Here is a 16,743-nt window from a genome sequence, read left to right on the forward strand (position 1 = left end):
GCAGGGTTCGCCATACGAACATTTAAATTATCCAGTAATGTCCTCCGGTCGTTTATTGTTGGGTTAGCTTTCACTTCGCCTCATCTGTCCTTACAGAATTACAAGCAGTGCTGCTCTATAAAAATTACATTTATTTTGTATATTTATTGTGTTTTGTATATTGTAATATTATATGTATATTTGATCAGCATTTACCCATTCCATTTGGTTGAAAGTCTGAATCTCTGGGCTTCCCCTCCATCTCTCTCTCTTTCTCTCTGTTTTTACATTTTTGTTTTGTCTTGTCTTGTCTTGTTTGTCCTATAGAATCTTGATTCTTAAATATAATTGTGAATATGAATCACTTGGAGATTTTATTACAGATTCTGATACAGAAGGCTGGAATAGGGCCCGGTGTCCCCCTGTTTAACCAATGCCCCAGGAGAACTGACATGGCTCTTCCCTGAACCACTCTCTGAGCAGTGAGGAGTAGGGGTCCCTCCCTATAGTCTGGAATTTTGCTGAGTGCAGTCCCATGTTGGTGTCTTGTATTTCCCATTCATTGGTAGGTAGATCTCTGGGCCTGTGTAGATTCTGGTGAAAGCATGAAAAAAAATGGGTGCTGATCCCACTTTTTATATTGCGCTCTATTTTTATGTATATCACATAACCCTAAATCCAGAGCAAGATCTCTACTCTTTGCCACGCAGACTCTGTATTCGACATCAAATTATCATTTAACGACAAGAAAGTAATGAGATAGCCTGAGAAAAATTGCTTCCTTCCCATTTATTCAGTGGCCCGTAATCCACTCAGCTCCCTTTCAGTTTCCTGTGGCTTCATTTACTCGTTTCGTGTTTGGGAAGCATGATGGTGAGGCAGAAGGACCAGAAAGGACGAGCAGGGCAGGGCATGTGGGAAGGAGTGCGTGTCCTCACGTGGCCATAAGCTCTCTTCTCTCTGCTCCTGCCCCGAGGGCCTCACCGGGCTGCCTTGCCATTTTCTCCTGCTTATGAGGTTTAGCTCCTACATGTGATACAGAAAACACTCACACACACACAGATTGATCGGACTTGGCAGGTGCATCACTGACAAGCGGTGCCGGGCACAGATGTCGTCATGGCAACGGGAGACCTTATTCTGTTCCGTTAAAAGTTGTAGAACTTTATTTTGGTTAATTGGGGTTAAATAACCTATTGTGTGGTTTGTTTGTTTGTTTTCTAAGTCCTGAGGCATTATAGAAAATGCATTCTGTTGGAACTCATCTTGGAAAGCTTTTGTTATTTTAAACCATGTATTTTTTTTCAGAAATTATAATTAAAATGTATGAGTTTTAAAGACACTGTGAAAGGGGCACCTGGGTGGCTCAGTGGGTTAAAGCCTCTGCCTTCCACTCAGGTCATGATCTCAGGGTCCTGGGATTGAGCATCGGGCTCTCTGCTCAGCAGGGAGCCTGCTTCCCCCCTCTCTCTGCCTGCCTCTCTGCCTACTTGTGATCTCTCTCTGTGTCAAATAAATAAATAAAATCTTAAAAAAAAAAAAAAGACACACTGTGAAATACTTAGAGCAAGGTTTTTTACTGAGAAAAAAATCTTTTCAGATGTTTTTTGTTATTATTGTCAAGATGGTGTTCTGGACGCTCTCCTAATTTCAGGTGACCCGGTTGTGCAAATATGCCTTAAGTGAGCTTGCCTGTCGTTGGTGGTCTTACCTGCAAAGCCGAGCAGCATATCCGACATAAAGAGTTTCTGTTGGCTATCTTACCCATTTATTTACCTGGAAGGATACAAAAACCCAATATAGCATTCTCACTTTCAAGGCTGGTTTCATGAAATAACCTGTTCAACTCGATTTGTATTCCATTCGCCCCCGCAACCACTATAGACCAATAAACAAGAAGCTTGACATGAATGGTGTGGAGAAGTAGAGAGGAGATGGGATCAGGCAGCAGAAATACTGAGGGAACAGTTCTCAGACCCACCCAGATGGCAAGAGAAAAGCCGTGCCCCTGCTTTGTACTTAGTAAGGAGCAGCTTAGGGAGGCTAAGTAATGGAGTCAAGGCCCCTGGGCTAGCTCTGAAACAAAGAAGTGTTGAATTTGTTGTAAGTTCTTGTTTTGCTTTTTATCCTATGCATATCCGTATCCACTGGGGAGTGTACCTTTGTTGTTCAGCCCCTGAACAGCCATCGCAGCTGACACCCTTGACCACATTCATACACGTTCTCATCTCATCGTCAACCCACCCAGGAAGGTTGGTGTGTTTTTCCCTTTTAGGTTTGAGAAGTATGACATTTATGTCCTCTGAGTCCTTGGTCCCCCAACCAGTAGGGACTGGGCTCTCTGTCTCCAGAGACACCAATCCATTCACTGTCTTCTATCCTCACAGTGTTTTCTCTGTAAAATGATAGTATAGGGATTTTATACAGATACACATTTTTAAAAGATTTTATTTATTTACTTGAGAGAGAGCAAGAGCCCACAAGTCAGGGTAGGGGGACAGAGGGAGAAGCAGACACCCCACTGAGCAGAGAGCCCTGTACAGGGCTTGATCCCAGGATCCTGGGATCGTGACTGAGCCAAAGGCAGATGCTTAACTGACTGAGCCACCCAGGCGCCCCTCCAGTTACACATTTAAACTTTTAATAACAAATTTAAAAATTAACAAGTTAAGGGGAGCGTAGGTGGCTCAAGCGAGTCTGCCTTCGGCTCAGGTCATGATCCCAGGGTCCTGGGATCTAGTCCCGAAGCAGGCTCCCCATGGAGCAGTGAACCCAATGCAGGGCTTGATCCCAGGACCCTGGGATCATGACCTGAGCCAAAGGCAGAGGCTTAACCCATTGAGCCACCAGGGTGCCCCTACCCTTTCTTATTCTTTCCCCTTCTACCTTTACATTGTTGTAGGTCTCTTCCTTAACTTTTAAAGAATCACAATTGATAACAAGTATATTCTGTTATTTCTTTTTTTTCCAAAATATTTTTGTTGTCATAAAATACTTATAACATCAAATTTACAATCTTAACCATACGTAAGTGTACAATTCAGTGGTATTACGTACTCTCTTCTCTTTTGCAACAACAATTAAGTCTTATTGCTTTCTCTATGATTTGCTTTGCAAAGTTTAAGCAAATAAACAATGTTGACATTATTTTGCTTTATTCAGAACCCAATAATGGACTGTGACTACATTTCTTTCTTTTTGGTTATAACGTCATGATTCCTGTTCTGTTCAAAGGAAACTATTTCTAATATCAAGTACAAATGGATTCTCCTTTCATATAAAACAGAAAATCATGCCACAGTTTACTTCATACTTTTTACTTTTTCTCCCTGAAGGTTTTTTATTGTCTTGCTTTGGTATCCATTTTATTCACCATGTCCCTAGTATCTTCTAGCTTCTTATTCATTCTGTCTTTTAACTGAAATCCAGTTTGTTTCTTCTTAAAGTCTTTAAGCAGGTTTTTGTGTTTGAACCATGCCTTATCATACTGCTTTTTGTCTTTATTGGTATTTCTAGTTGCCTTTCTTTCTCCTCATCCTTGCATTTTCTTCTCTCTGTACTCTCTTAGTACATCAATGCTGTGTCCCCTTTTCTCAGAGAACTTCCTCACAGAACCTTCCATTTCACCTCATCCTAGACTAGTTGTTGTCTGCATCTGTGCACAGCTGGCCCCGGGAACTGCCTTCCCCATCCCCCTGAGTGTATTCACCATCCCCATGATGTTACGGCTTTCTCCTTGTGGGCAGGAAGGGGCTGCAGATTACCACGGTTCCTCAGCTGTTCACCCCTGTTGCCGGGCAGCTCAACACCCTGACCACCCATGTGGTCATTAGCCGCTGATCCGCAAATGACCTGTTGGGCTGAGAAAACCTCCTCATGGGAACCACTAACTCTTTCCAACCTCTCTATTTCCCATAACTTGTACATTTCTTTGGTTGGGTCCTTCAATGCTGGTGCTTTCATTTCTCTGAGGGAATTAAGGATAAAAGCTATACCTACCCTTCATCATTATTTTTCAGGAAATTTCAATCCAAACTCAGTCTCTTCAATTTAAAAAAATCTTATGATATACATAAGCAAGGCAGGAAAAGAGATGATAATCCTCTCTAGCCACGAATCCATTAAATCCTTCCCTATCCCCATTCATCAAAAATTGTATAATCTAATTAAAATTCTAAACCCTTTGTAAGGTTTTTAATTACTTGCTAAAACATTTGGCCAGATGGTTAAACATAATAAAAATAAGAACACTTTGAAATGAGTGAGGAAAATGTCATCAAAGTTAATGGAATAAAGGGGGAAAAATCATGTAATATTATATTAGATAGTTGACAAAAGTGTTCCCCCTTTATAAAAATTGAGTATCTTAAGCAGAGAGAAAAGTCACTTGACAAATTTCATATTGTGTTTTTATATTTATTTGGAGATCCAACCTGAGGTTGCCTGTTCATTCTCTGGAACAGGTGTGACCTTCACTCTGGATTTAAGCCCAAAAAATATGTCTGTTTACTTTGACTTGCTAAGAGACACTCTTGGGCCCTCATGTAATTAGAAGCACACTGAAAGAGAAGAAGCTTAATAAGGACAGAATTCTGTCAAAGGGAATTTCTCTTACCTAATTTCTCACTACTCTGGATACTAGAATTTTTTTTTTTTAAAGATTTTATTTATTTATTTGACAGAGAGAGATCACAAGTAGGCAGAGAGGCAGGCAGAGAGAGAGGAGGAAGCAGGCTCCCTGCAGAGCAGAGAGCCCGATGCGGGGCTCGATCCCAGGACCCTGAGATCATGACCTGAGCCGAAGGCAGCGGCTTAACCCACTGAGCCACCCAGGCGTCCCTGGATACTAGAATTTTGACTGTTAGGTAAGATCTCCCTGGTCTGCATGAATAAAGGCTTCCCGCAGTTCTTTGACTCGGTCCCTGAGGAAGGCAGGAAAGGGTCTGGTGGGGCAGGCTAAGCTTGTCCTCACAGAGGCCCACGACTTGCTTCCTCTGGCAGGGAACAGCCTGCAGGAGGCACAGGGGCCTCCACACTGACTCCTCCTCAGTGAGGATCCAGCACAAGCCTCTGAACGGGTCTGCTGAGGAGAGCCTCGACTTCCCAGATCCAAATCCTCCAGTGGGCGTCCACGGTGCTGTCCCCCCTCTGTGATCTGACAGGAGTAGAAGGGTCCACTGTTTGGTTCAGGGCTCTTACTGCTAAGCCTCTGTCTTCTACATGTGCTCAAAGCTCGTATTTTTGAGTTTGAATTTTTCTTTCTTCCCCTCAGGATTGCTGTTCTCTCTCTCAGCTGAACACACCGAACGTGGTGTACAGCTCAGAGGAAATTCCACTCCGCTGGCTGTGCCTTCTGGGTGCGCTGGGATCCATGGGGGGGATGGAGAAGTCTTTCTGACAGAAGATTTTTTTTGCCGCTTGGTGTAATATGAAACATCCCCCAGCAACAATAACTCTTGACATAACTGTTGAACAATTTCATACCTGATAAATCTGGATTGCGGTTCAGCCTGCGTCTATTTGTTTTACATACTTTTATAATAAACTGTGTTAATTGGCACCCAGAGCCAAGTAGAAGATGATTATAGCTAACAGCAAAAAATAATGTTAATGATCTCTTCTTCATTATAATAAATACCGAAGGATATAGTTAACCACTTCTGTTTCCCAACTGTAAAAGCGGTTTTACTAGAGGAAGGATAGAAACCAGATTTCTGGAAAATTTATGGATATGGAATTATTGGCCTGCCTAGAATTTGGAATAAATGAAAAGTAAAGCATCCTACGGAGGTCACGTACCTCATAGTAATGACCTTGAGGGACAAAAGTAATTTGAAAAAGCACTTAACTAAAGATAAGCTCAATCTCTTCCTCTCTCCTCTCCTCGTGCTCATCCATCTAGGTAGGTTTGGCCCCTCCTAGGCAAATTTCTGATGACGCGTCGGTGCATAAAACTAATGAAAAACCAGGCAAACTTGTAGAAAGAATTTATTAATGTTCAACTTGGGAAATGTAAGATAGTTTCCTTGAAGCAGAACATTCTCTCTTCTTTTTTTATAGTTTTTGGGGTTTTTGTTGTTGTTTACGCTCCAAATTGGGCTTAGCTGTATTAGTGGACCAGGAGCTTACCTCTAGCAGCATAGTGATGGTGACTGAGTCTTCCTGCTGAACCGGTGGGCCCCCCGCGGAGGCTGGAGAGCAGGAAGTGTGGGCAAGTGAGCTCCTGCTCCCCAGAGCCCAACTTCCTCCTGGCCACAGCAGTGCCAAATCTTCAGGTAGACCAGGTGATTGTCAACCTTGGCCTTCAGTGGCAGAGGAGGCCCAAGGCCAGCTGAGGCTGGGCCACAGTGTGAGCACTCTCTGCGACCCTGATTCCTGCTGAGGGGTCAGGCAGCTGGCTGGCTCCGGGTAGCTTCCCGTGGTTACCGACAGGCCTGGTGCCCGCTGCCCTCCGTCGCATCTGCGGCAGGGAGGAAGGGCCGCAGGGCACTGCTCTGGGAACTGGGACCGGAGGGGCCTGTGCACTCTAACCCAGCCCCGGAGCCTGAAATGGGAGTGAATCTAGGATCCTGTGAGAACGTTAGCGGGAATATGCAGTCTTGCAGGCCCGGCAGGGCCAGCCCTCCATCCTGCCAGAATGTGATCCTGCCGAGGTGGCCCACTTCTTGTGAGGAAGGAAGTTCTAACACCACAGCCCCCCGACGAGTCTTTCTTTCACAGGCTCTCCAGGCGGCCTTTGCTTTAGCTTCTGAGTATAAAGTAGAAAAATTGTGTGGATATGTGAGCATGAATGGCTCTGAAAAGTGCGTTGAGTTCCTGAGAAACAAAGTAAGTCCAGTCAGAGACTCTGTGCAAGTCATTTTTATTTCCCTGACATTTAACCCAGCTTCTAGCGCCTTGTCATCACTCAGGGGCACCTTTTGCTAATTGGATGAAAACTTCTTGGCAGGTGATGATCCGGCCGAGCCTACTGACGTTTATGTGAGGGGACAGCGCTCTTGCCCATGCGCCATGGGCTGCTATAAGCTATGCTATAAGCCCATGCTATAAGCTCTGCTGAGTCGATTATAGGACAAGGATTCCCCAGGGAACATGACGCAGAATATGGTAATAACAGTCCCTTCTCATCTCAAGGTTTACTATATCCTGAGATTTCCTGCACGTGAGAAATACAGTTGGTTCCCCACCCCCATCCGAAACTAAAGGTGACGGCCATGTGTCTTTGCCTCATGTTCAGGCTCAGCTTTCTGAAGGCCTCATGTGGAGTTTCATGTACTAAGTAATGATCAAGGACGTGGCTATGTGGGGGCTACTTCTGCAGGACAGAAGAAGGTGTCGTTATAGTCCTCAGGGTGCTTGTTTTCCAGTAAGGGACAGAGGCACATACTTGTGATCACAGTGAACTACAGAATGTGGAAGGGCTGTTGGACTCTAGGGAATGGAATCTCCCCTCGTAAGGAATTAGGGAAGACTCCAGATGAAGAAGGTGGGGTTTGACCTTGACCTTGACCTTGAGGAATGGATAGGAATTTGATGAATAGGGATGGGAATGGAGAGGCCACTCCAGGTGGGGAGAAAAGTAAGAGAAAAGGGAAAGGATGATTTGGATTTGGGGAGCAGTGAGGTTTGCCAGAGCTTGGACTGGAAGGGGAAGGAGGCCCAACTTGGAGGCCCCTGGGTCTCACCCCAGGACTGTGGGTGACTCCCACACTATTGTCTTTTTAATGCTATGTAGTAAGCATCACCACTCTTCCTTGGCCCTGGCCAGTGTACTGGGGAATGAACCAATTCTTTCATGGAGAAGTTGAAAGTCCTTGCAAGGTTTTCACCAGGTCATTTCCAGTTGTCTTGGGTCCTCTCTTCATTCTATCTCTGTGGGAAAATGCACCAGTTGGTGATGGAGCTGAGAGGGCGGAGAACATTTTGGTCCCGATGTAGATGGCAGCCTCAGGATCCCATAGAATGTCTCCCCTGTTGATAGATGGGCTAAAAGCACGAGTCCTTTTCTGGAAAAAGTCCTTTTCCTTTTCCTCAGAGCATGAGTCCCACTTCTGCTGTCAAAATAAACGGGATGTGTTTCTGTTATGTGTGTTACACAATCACGTCTGAATCCTCTGCCTTATTGATTTGGTTTAATGCTCTCAGATGACCATCTTGTTTGTTCAGAGAGTTTTTATCAGATTGCAAATACTCAGCCTGAGTTAGTGTTTCATGAAGCTCAGTCATAACTGGAGGCTAGACATATGACGGAAGCCGTGCTAGTTTTTTAAGATAAATTTGGCTGCATGTGGGACCGTTTGAACTGAGAAACACAAACCCCCATTCAAGTACAAGTCCCGCATGTTTTTATCCGCCATTCCTACCGGCGATAATGAATTTTAACAAATGTTCTAATTAGGCCATTGCCCTCCAAAGACCATATCAATAGCTCATTTTATTAACTTACAAACTGACAAAATGACTATTGCAACCCAGGCACTGAGGTAAGAACTGTCAGCCACTTAGTCCTCTGAACAACCATACGAAGTAGATAAGAGCACGATTCCTATTTTACAGCTAGGGAAACTGAGGCAGGGGGACGTGAGGTAACTTGCCCAAGCTCACACGTTTAGTATTCACTGCCATTTGAGTAGACCCGCAAATTGAAGGTTGTTGGCTGGTGGTCATGCTGTCACCTGCGAGAAAAAGGACCAAAAGACTTGCCTGAGTGGTTCTGCTGTGCGGTTGTTTGTGACAGAATTGTGTCCCTGAATCGTCTGAATAGAGGCTCATCATCTACAGTTAATGTCAGTAGTTGTCTCTCAAGAAACTCGGGATTTTAATGGACCATACATGCTTGAAAATAAACAGTAACAGAAAATAAAGTTTCCATGTAGGCACAGCAAACACATCAACTATACCAAAGTCCAGGCCAGTCTAATTCCTGACTTTTTTATGTTGGAAGCTGTGGCCGTTGGGAGTGGCATTCCGCCAGTGCGCGACTGGGACCGTGCAGCTCATCATAAACATGGAGTGGCATTTTCTACGTGCCCAGCACCCTGCTGAGCCCATGACCCCATTCTTTTGTCTTATCCCCAACAGCGGCACTAGATGGGCCCTGGGAATATCTCCCTTCTACAGGTACAGAAACCGAGGCCTAGAGAGGATTAGTGACGGAGCGGAGATCACACGGCTAGGAAGCAGCACAGCGGGGTTCTGAACCCGGGAACTGTTTCTTGAGGCTGGGGCCTTGACCATGGTGCGTGCCATCCCCCGCCCTGTGTCCTGCCCGTCCTCCTCGCCCACAGCGTCTGCTGTCAGCTGCCCACGCTTGCCAGGGATTAACAGGTGATCTGGATAAAGTTCTTGTAGCAGCTCTGCTTCACGCCTTAGTTGGGTCCCACTGTCCGCCTCTGCTCTATACCAAGTATTTGAAGAGTCAGGTTCCACCATCGTTCTCCCATCATCAATCAAGTCCAGCCTGAGGTCAGCATTTGCTGACTGACTGATGGATGGAAGACCATTCAGCCCTGTTGGAGGGCAGCTCGCGCACCACGCGGCTGTGCGCAGGGCAGACGGGGACCCCCGCCCGATGAATCCTGACACTCAATGTGGGAACTTTGTGGAGGGGTGTTTGTGCTGTTCCGGGAGCCGCTCATCAAGCACCTTGAGAAGTCTGTGCACCCGTTTTTAGTAACTCCTCTTACTTTTAAACCACGTTGTTTTCCTCTCTCAGTCATGGTGTCCCTTATGTGGTAGATGCTCAGTAAGACTGTCAAACGCATAAACAAAGGAGGGACAGACCGAGTCATTTATAATTTGACTTCTTGGATATAAAAGGCTTTAAGGATGTTCCTGCCCCCTCTGCTACTTGGGATTGTATTTTCTTCACCTGGCTTTTCCTTCTTGTTTGCCTGGACGCCCCCCTGCCCGCCCCGCCCCCCTCTTCCTCCCCCTCGCCCCTCCCCCTCCCATACCAGTCCTGGCAGTGGCTGGACAGGTGGTGGCAAGAACTGCTTTTTTAGGTGGTGCCACAGAGGGTGTTAGCTTCCATAGCTTTAGGATGGAACTCTTCTTTAGGGAAATTAGGAGTTAAATTCGCTTTTGAGGAACTCAAGTCGCCACATATATTAATGTAGGAACATGCATTCTGAGTCCTAATCACACTTTAGGGCAACCCACCTGAGACTGCATGTGTCTGAGAAGCTTCTACCAGCCAAGCACAGGCACTGGAGTCCATTCCATGTTTGTTCTCACGACTGAGAGTCATTTCTGGACTTCGTCGTTTTCTCGAAATGCTGAATTGAAAATACAATGTTTAGGGGAGTTGCATGCCGGGTACTAGCCATCGATTCCCAGAGAGTTTTACTTTCCGGTTGGGGTTTCTCACTGATACATCATCCCAGCATCGGGGCAGGCTGGACAGTAAGTGGTTTTCCTCTTTGTGTCTCTGACAGATGTCCCGTCCCCCCACCAGCGGGGCTCTACCAAGATGAAGCCCATCGAAGAAGGGGTAGAAGATGACGACGAGGTCTTTGAGCCCGTGTCTCCAAACGCACTGAAAGTCCATCAGTTGCCCTGATCAGAGAGAAGGGTCAAGGGACCTGGATGGAAACGGTCCTGAAGAGATCCTGAAAAATACCAGCCCTTCCTCATGGCTTCTTGATTAGTCTGCTGTAGCGCTGATAGTCTGAGGGCAGGAAAGTGAGGAAGGGTCAAAGATGGGAAGGTTATTTTAGCTCTCCTTTTTACTGATCGGCTTTTTAAGCAATTATTTTACTGAGCCTTCTGGCTAAACCTAGTTCTATTTTGAGATATATATTTTCACAGTGTTTTCTAGATATATTATTGTTTTAACTTAGCACTCTGTCAATGCAAATGCCTTTTCACTTGTTTTTGGGTTTTTGTTTTTTTTCTGAGTTGTGGTTCATTTTCCTCACAGTTTTTTTTCTCCACAGTGGCAATGGGGTTGTACACGTGATAGGTTTAAGAAACAGTGTAAGTTCGAAATTGAAAAAGGCAGGGAGTCTCGAGCGTTGTTCAACTGAATTTTTAGCTGGAAGATTGTAAAGAAAGATGTGATTTGGCTGGTGTTTATTTTTTCTCCCAGGCCAGACACATTACCCCACTAGATCACCTTACTTATTTGGGCATTGTGTCGAGAGCAGGATAATGAGCAAAACTCATCAGCCTCGGCTCATGTTACCTTACTGTGTGCTGGGTACAGTCGGGTCTGAAACCAAAGCTGGAAAGAAAACAGATGGAAGCAGTTCTGAGCTCGGCTTGACCTTCCGCAAAAACCCAGCTCACCTGTGATTTGGAGCCATCTTGTCCCACACACCCTGGTGTGGGGAACACCTCACTTGTGGTAGGGTGTCCAGTGGCTAAGCAAGTGTCATAGAACGAGGCGATTGAAAGAGCATTTCAATTCTATGGTCTGAAGTTTCAGACAGTTCCTCCAGAGTCATAGATGTTTCCTTAAAATGTGCCAAATAGCCAGTGCCGGGGATGCAAATGTGAACAGAGCTTTGCGGGCAGACCAAAGCCATGTCATGGGCACCCAACCTAGGTGTTGCTGTGAGGGCCTTGACTGTAAGTCTCTCTTTTCTCCTGGAATCGTGTTCCAGGAAACAGTGATGGGAAGTGGGAAGTTGGCTGAAATCAGCGGTCAGACTGGTCAGTGTGACTGCGGCACTCAGCTGGGAGAACCCCTTTGATCGACTACACTACGTCATACGCCATAACGATTTTATTTCATCCACTAGAACCTAGTTGAGTCGGTCCTCTGTTATATGAAATAGCTAAAAAAGTTCCCCATGAAATTACTTTTAGGTAAGCTGAGCCCAAAGCAGCCCGTCTTGCCAAGAGGTGATTTCTCTCAGAGAAGGTAGATAAGCCACTCGAGGGTCACCTCCCTTTCCTAAATCCACTTTTTTTTAAAAGATTTTATTTATTTATTTGACAGAGAGAGATCACAAGTAGGCAGAGAGTCAGGCAGAGAGAGAGAGGAAGGAAGCAGGCTCCCTGCTGAGCAGAGAGCCCCATAAGGGGCTTGATCCCAGAACCCTGGGATCATGACCTGAGCCGAAGGCAGAGGCTTTAACCCACTGAGCCACCCAAGCAGGCCCTAAATCCACTTTTTAAAGGCTAATTATTTTAGTAATTTCACTGGAGTTAAATTTTCATGCTCGGTTCCTCGCTAAGAAAATTTCCACCGATGGGGGATCCAGCTCCTAACATCTGTATCAAATGTTGCCTTATTAACACCACAGTGGAAAGGCTGATTGCACTTCACCTTGGTGCAGCCTCTTTAGTTTCCTAAATTATCAATGTATTAGGGGGGAAATGAAGCACAGGTGAATGACAGCCTTGGCTTTAAGATTGTAGAGATTCATTTGGTCGGACGGTCCCTTGCCATGCCTGAGACCCCACGTGTGGTAACTGTAACTAAAGACGCTGGTACTGCTTTCCTCTAACTGTCGGGTTAAGGTCATGTGGACCATTTCGTTTCCACACGCATAAGACTAATTTGCAAAATCACTCTATAGAGTAATTAGACATGACACCCTTCCCTGAAGAGAAAATAATTTTAGATTCTATCTTTCTGATTCTGTTTGTACTGTTCTGTGGATCCACAGAAGCTTGAGGTTTCTGAACCTGACCCATGTTCAGGTGTGTCCCATTGTGTCGAGCTGAGACCGTGGGAAGGGTCCTCTCTAATGACCAAGCTGCGTGTGTTGGGAGGCTATTTTCTGCAGCACCAGGAACAAACATTTTTAAAGGCACGCTGCTAAAATCAGATGATCGGAATTCATTGACTGTGTTTATTAAAACCCGTGTGTGCGCATGCACGCACATCAGTGCCATTCATAACAGAGATTGTAATCTCAAGCTGAGGAATCTTAAAAGAACCACTTAGCCTGAATGGGAAACATGAACCTATTTTTAAATACACACACTTCTGAGGAAGACAATGAGGCTTGGAGAAAAGGAGATGCCAGCCACTGGGTAGCCCTCCCACATAGACTCGATAGCAAAGAAGCAGATAAGAAGACAGAAAAGAGTTTTAAGTTGTAAGATCTCCTGTGGATGGCTTTGAATTCGTTTATACCAGTGAACAAGTGTATCTTTGTGAAAAGCATAAATACATAGACAAAGAAAAAAATGCGTTTGCTACCAAAGCCACTGATAAAATGCTTCTTGTGTTTTTGGTGTTCACTTAGCTGTGTGACCAAGGCTCAGAAAATGGTCTCCAAAAATTATACTATATATAACCCCACATGTACTAGGTTTAAATGCAACACCGAGTATGTTGTGTGATTCAGGAGTGTAACATTTACACAAGGATGTATGTGTCATTTGTACTGTTTTGAAAGCCCTCATGTTTATATTTATAATAGCACAGATACTAGATAGAAACCCAGTGATGTTTATATATCTTAAATTAGTAATAATGGGTGCTATATGATTGTCAGCTACTGCCCGTTGCTTCCCGGGGTCTTTTCCACTGCTCCCCATGGTTCAGTTGCCCTGTCACCATTGGACACCTTTGTGTTTCGCTGCCAATAGTGTGTGCCCTGGGAGACACGGCCTTCTTCATATCTGGTTCTCCCTCCACGTGTCGGGAACATTTCTGGTTTTATAACCTGGCACTGCCGATTCCTGGGTCCTGGGTCCTATCCTGGCCCCAAAGGCAGAGTTCCTTGAATGCTGGAAAAAAATCTTTGGGAAAAGTTGGTGTTTTCCATGCTGCCCTGTCCCTGGTGCACCCGGGGAAGGACTCCAGCCTTCCAGGAAAATCGTCCTGCCAGTACGTGGATGGCGCCCAGCGAGAGCGGGGGTGTGCGGGGCAGCCCGAGTACTGCGCGGTGCCCACCTCCCTGCGTACCCCAGGGACCAGCTCCGAGGGGTCACAGTTCTTTATTTCCTGTATCCATTTCTTGGGACATTTCTAAAGCCTCTTTGCAGAAACCTCAGACCTCGCCATGCCTCCATTTCCCCTCCCTTTTTTCCAACCCTGGTTTCCCAACCTCCTTTTCTACTTATTTCCAGCAGCAGTGGTTAGAAATTCCCACCCGTTCGATCTCAGTTCCCGAGGACCTGAAAGAACAGGGTAGTGTGCAGGGAACTCAAGGCTGCCGTGTAATCACGCGTCAGTTTCGCTCCAAGGAGGACACATTTCCTCACAGACGGCCTTTCTTTGATCCTCACAGGAGCCCCGGATACCTTGTGTGTAACCATATATTGTGTCATTTCAGAAACCTGCTTTTAAGCACTATTTATAGGTTAATCTGTTATACTTACAACCTAGTTTTAAAGTACATGAGGATTTTATGAATGCTTTATACACATTTATAGGAAACTCAGTCTTTCTGTTTTTAGGTGCCATCGACATTGATACCATTTACTTCAAAATCAATTGACATTTCGTCTGCATAGAGCCTTAGAGTTGAAAATATCTCCATACGCTGTCTTTGATCAAATAAATTTCTTACTTAGAAAATATGCATTTGATCAAATAAATTTCTTACTTAGAAAATATGATGTTCATTTCATTCCTCTTACATATAGCTAGCCGATTTGCTCCGACTCTATGCCTAAAGACAGGGGTTGGTTCATTGACCCTCAGGTTGTGGGAATTGCTCTGGTTTGCCAAGGGGGTGGCCTTGGGTCAGTTCCACTTAATTTCAAAACTCTGCCATCTTGGCTGCCTTCGGCCCTGACAAGAGGCAGCAAGATAGTGCTGACTGGATGCGGCCACTGAGAAGCCTTCCGAGTTTCACTGTGGGACCACGTGCTTGCTCCGGACATGTTCCTGGTTCCACCTTCCGACTCTGAAAAATGATTTTCTTTCCAGCGATGCTCTTCCTCGACTCCTAGGCCTTGTTCTCATTCCACTTCGGCGCCATTTTCACAGTCGCACCGTTGCCTATACTGGCTTCCTGCGGGCCGCGACAGCCCTGGGTGTTGGACATCAGATGCTACATTAATATTTCCTTGTGGTTTACCAGGGACAGAGATATCCCCAGTGACTCTGAAGCTCTCCCAGCCTCCCCCTTCATCCTGAGAAAATCCTCCTCCTTCAGCTTTTAGCCGAGGCTTTCTAGGCTTCTTCCCCCAGTGGCTGGTCACAGCTGCAGGTTCCACTGTAGGACTGGACGTGGCTGGGCCAGGCCGTAGAGCCCATCCAACCCTGACCCCCATAGCAAAGCACGGTTGGAGGGGATTTGATGCTTGGACCCCTCGCATGACTGGCCCACAGGACAAAACGTGACGTGAACAATGCTAAAACTACCTCACACCGGATCAATGGAAGTCCCACAACTGTACCACAGCTCTTAAAAGAACGGCAGCCTGGGAGCCTGAGTGGCTCAGTCAGTTAAGCGTCTGTCTTCGCCTCAGGTCATGATCCCCGGGTCCTGGGATTGAGTCCCACATGGGACTCCCTGCTCAGCGGAGCTTTTCCCTCCCACTCTCCCTCTCTTTGTCTCAAATAAATAATTAAATAAATTTTAATTTAATTTAATTTAAAAATAAAGGAAGCCTACCTTGAGGGGAAAATGATTATAGCCACTTCTTGATGAACATTTACCCACCGGCTCACCTGTTGGTGGTTACAGACAATTAACCCTGTTTTTGCAGAGACTGACGGGCGTGAACACAAGTCCCTTTGAAGGAGCTCAGAGAGAGGCTGTAGACAACACTGCTCATGGAGACACGAGGCCCTGTTTTCATCTGCTCTGAATTCATTTCTCTTAAAATAGCTGCTATCTTTGGGATCTAGCTAAACTTTTTCAATGTGCTTCTCACTATTTTTGTTATTCTTATCTGATCTCTTTAAATGTCCCTCCTTAAGAGTATGGATATATTTTGCTCGTAAGAATAATTGTAATATTTTACATTTTTTGGTACCTGTACTATATAGAGAGGGTTTGTTTTTTTTTTGTTTGTTTTGTTTTTTTTTGAAAGAGAAATACTAGAAACTGATATTGAGAGGTGCCTGGGTGGCTCAGTTGTTAAGTGTCTGCCTTCAGCTCAAGTCATGATCCTAGGGTCCTGAAATCGAGCCCCACATCAGGCTCCCGAGATCGAGCCCCGCATCAGGCTCCCTGCTGGGGGTGGGGTTGGAGCCTGCTTCTCCCGCTCCCCCTGATGCTTCCCCCACCTTGTGCCTTCTTCTTGCTCTCTCTCTCTCTTTGTCAAATAAATGAATAAAATCCTTTTAAAAAATCTTGATATTGACCTTCAAATTCATCTATCCTTTATGTGAAAATGTGGGTTTAGTTACATGTTACGTTTCAAACAGATTTCTTATCTCTGTTGTTCACCTCAACCTCCCTTTTAGCTCAAGGCAACTTAAAAGCACTGGCCTGAGTCCTGCCCTTCTCCTTGGACATGGATTTGAGGTCAGACAGATGCAGCTCCGAACACTGTCTCTGACTATGGGACCTTAGGCAAGATTAAGCCTTTTAGAGCTACTGTGTCATCGTGCGTCCATTAGAACCCTTCCTAACACATAGTTGGTACTCTGTAAAGGTTCTCATCCCTTTTCCCTTTTTTTCCTTTGGTTTTCAAGTTCAATCCTTCAAGCTTCTGGAATCTTGGCAACCACAGTTCTTGTAAAGAGCCAGGGGGCCAGTGCCAGCAGGACCTGAGGGACAGGCAGAGCAGGGAACTGTTACCATGACCCCTTCTGCTTATAGCAGAAATGACTGAAGTCCCCAGGAGCCCTGCGCTCCATGTCCTTGGATACATTTGACTGGGGCAGAGAGAAGAGCCCATCCT

General features: G+C 45.5%; 1 protein-coding gene across 1 annotated transcript in view; it reads left to right on the plus strand.

Moving 5' to 3' along the window:
• The window catches only part of BVES (blood vessel epicardial substance), a 37,143-nt gene extending 25,169 nt beyond the window's left edge, over nt 1-11,974 (plus strand). The window contains exon 8 of the mRNA XM_046006797.1: nt 10,416-11,974. Within this exon, the coding sequence (XP_045862753.1) occupies nt 10,416-10,540 (125 nt within the window). The 3' untranslated portion in view covers nt 10,541-11,974. The remainder of the gene's footprint in view (nt 1-10,415) is intronic.
• Nucleotides 11,975-16,743: the final 4,769 nt, after the last annotated feature.

This window comes from Meles meles, chromosome 5 (assembly GCF_922984935.1).
Source record: "Meles meles chromosome 5, mMelMel3.1 paternal haplotype, whole genome shotgun sequence".
NCBI classification, from domain to species: domain Eukaryota; kingdom Metazoa; phylum Chordata; class Mammalia; order Carnivora; family Mustelidae; genus Meles; species Meles meles.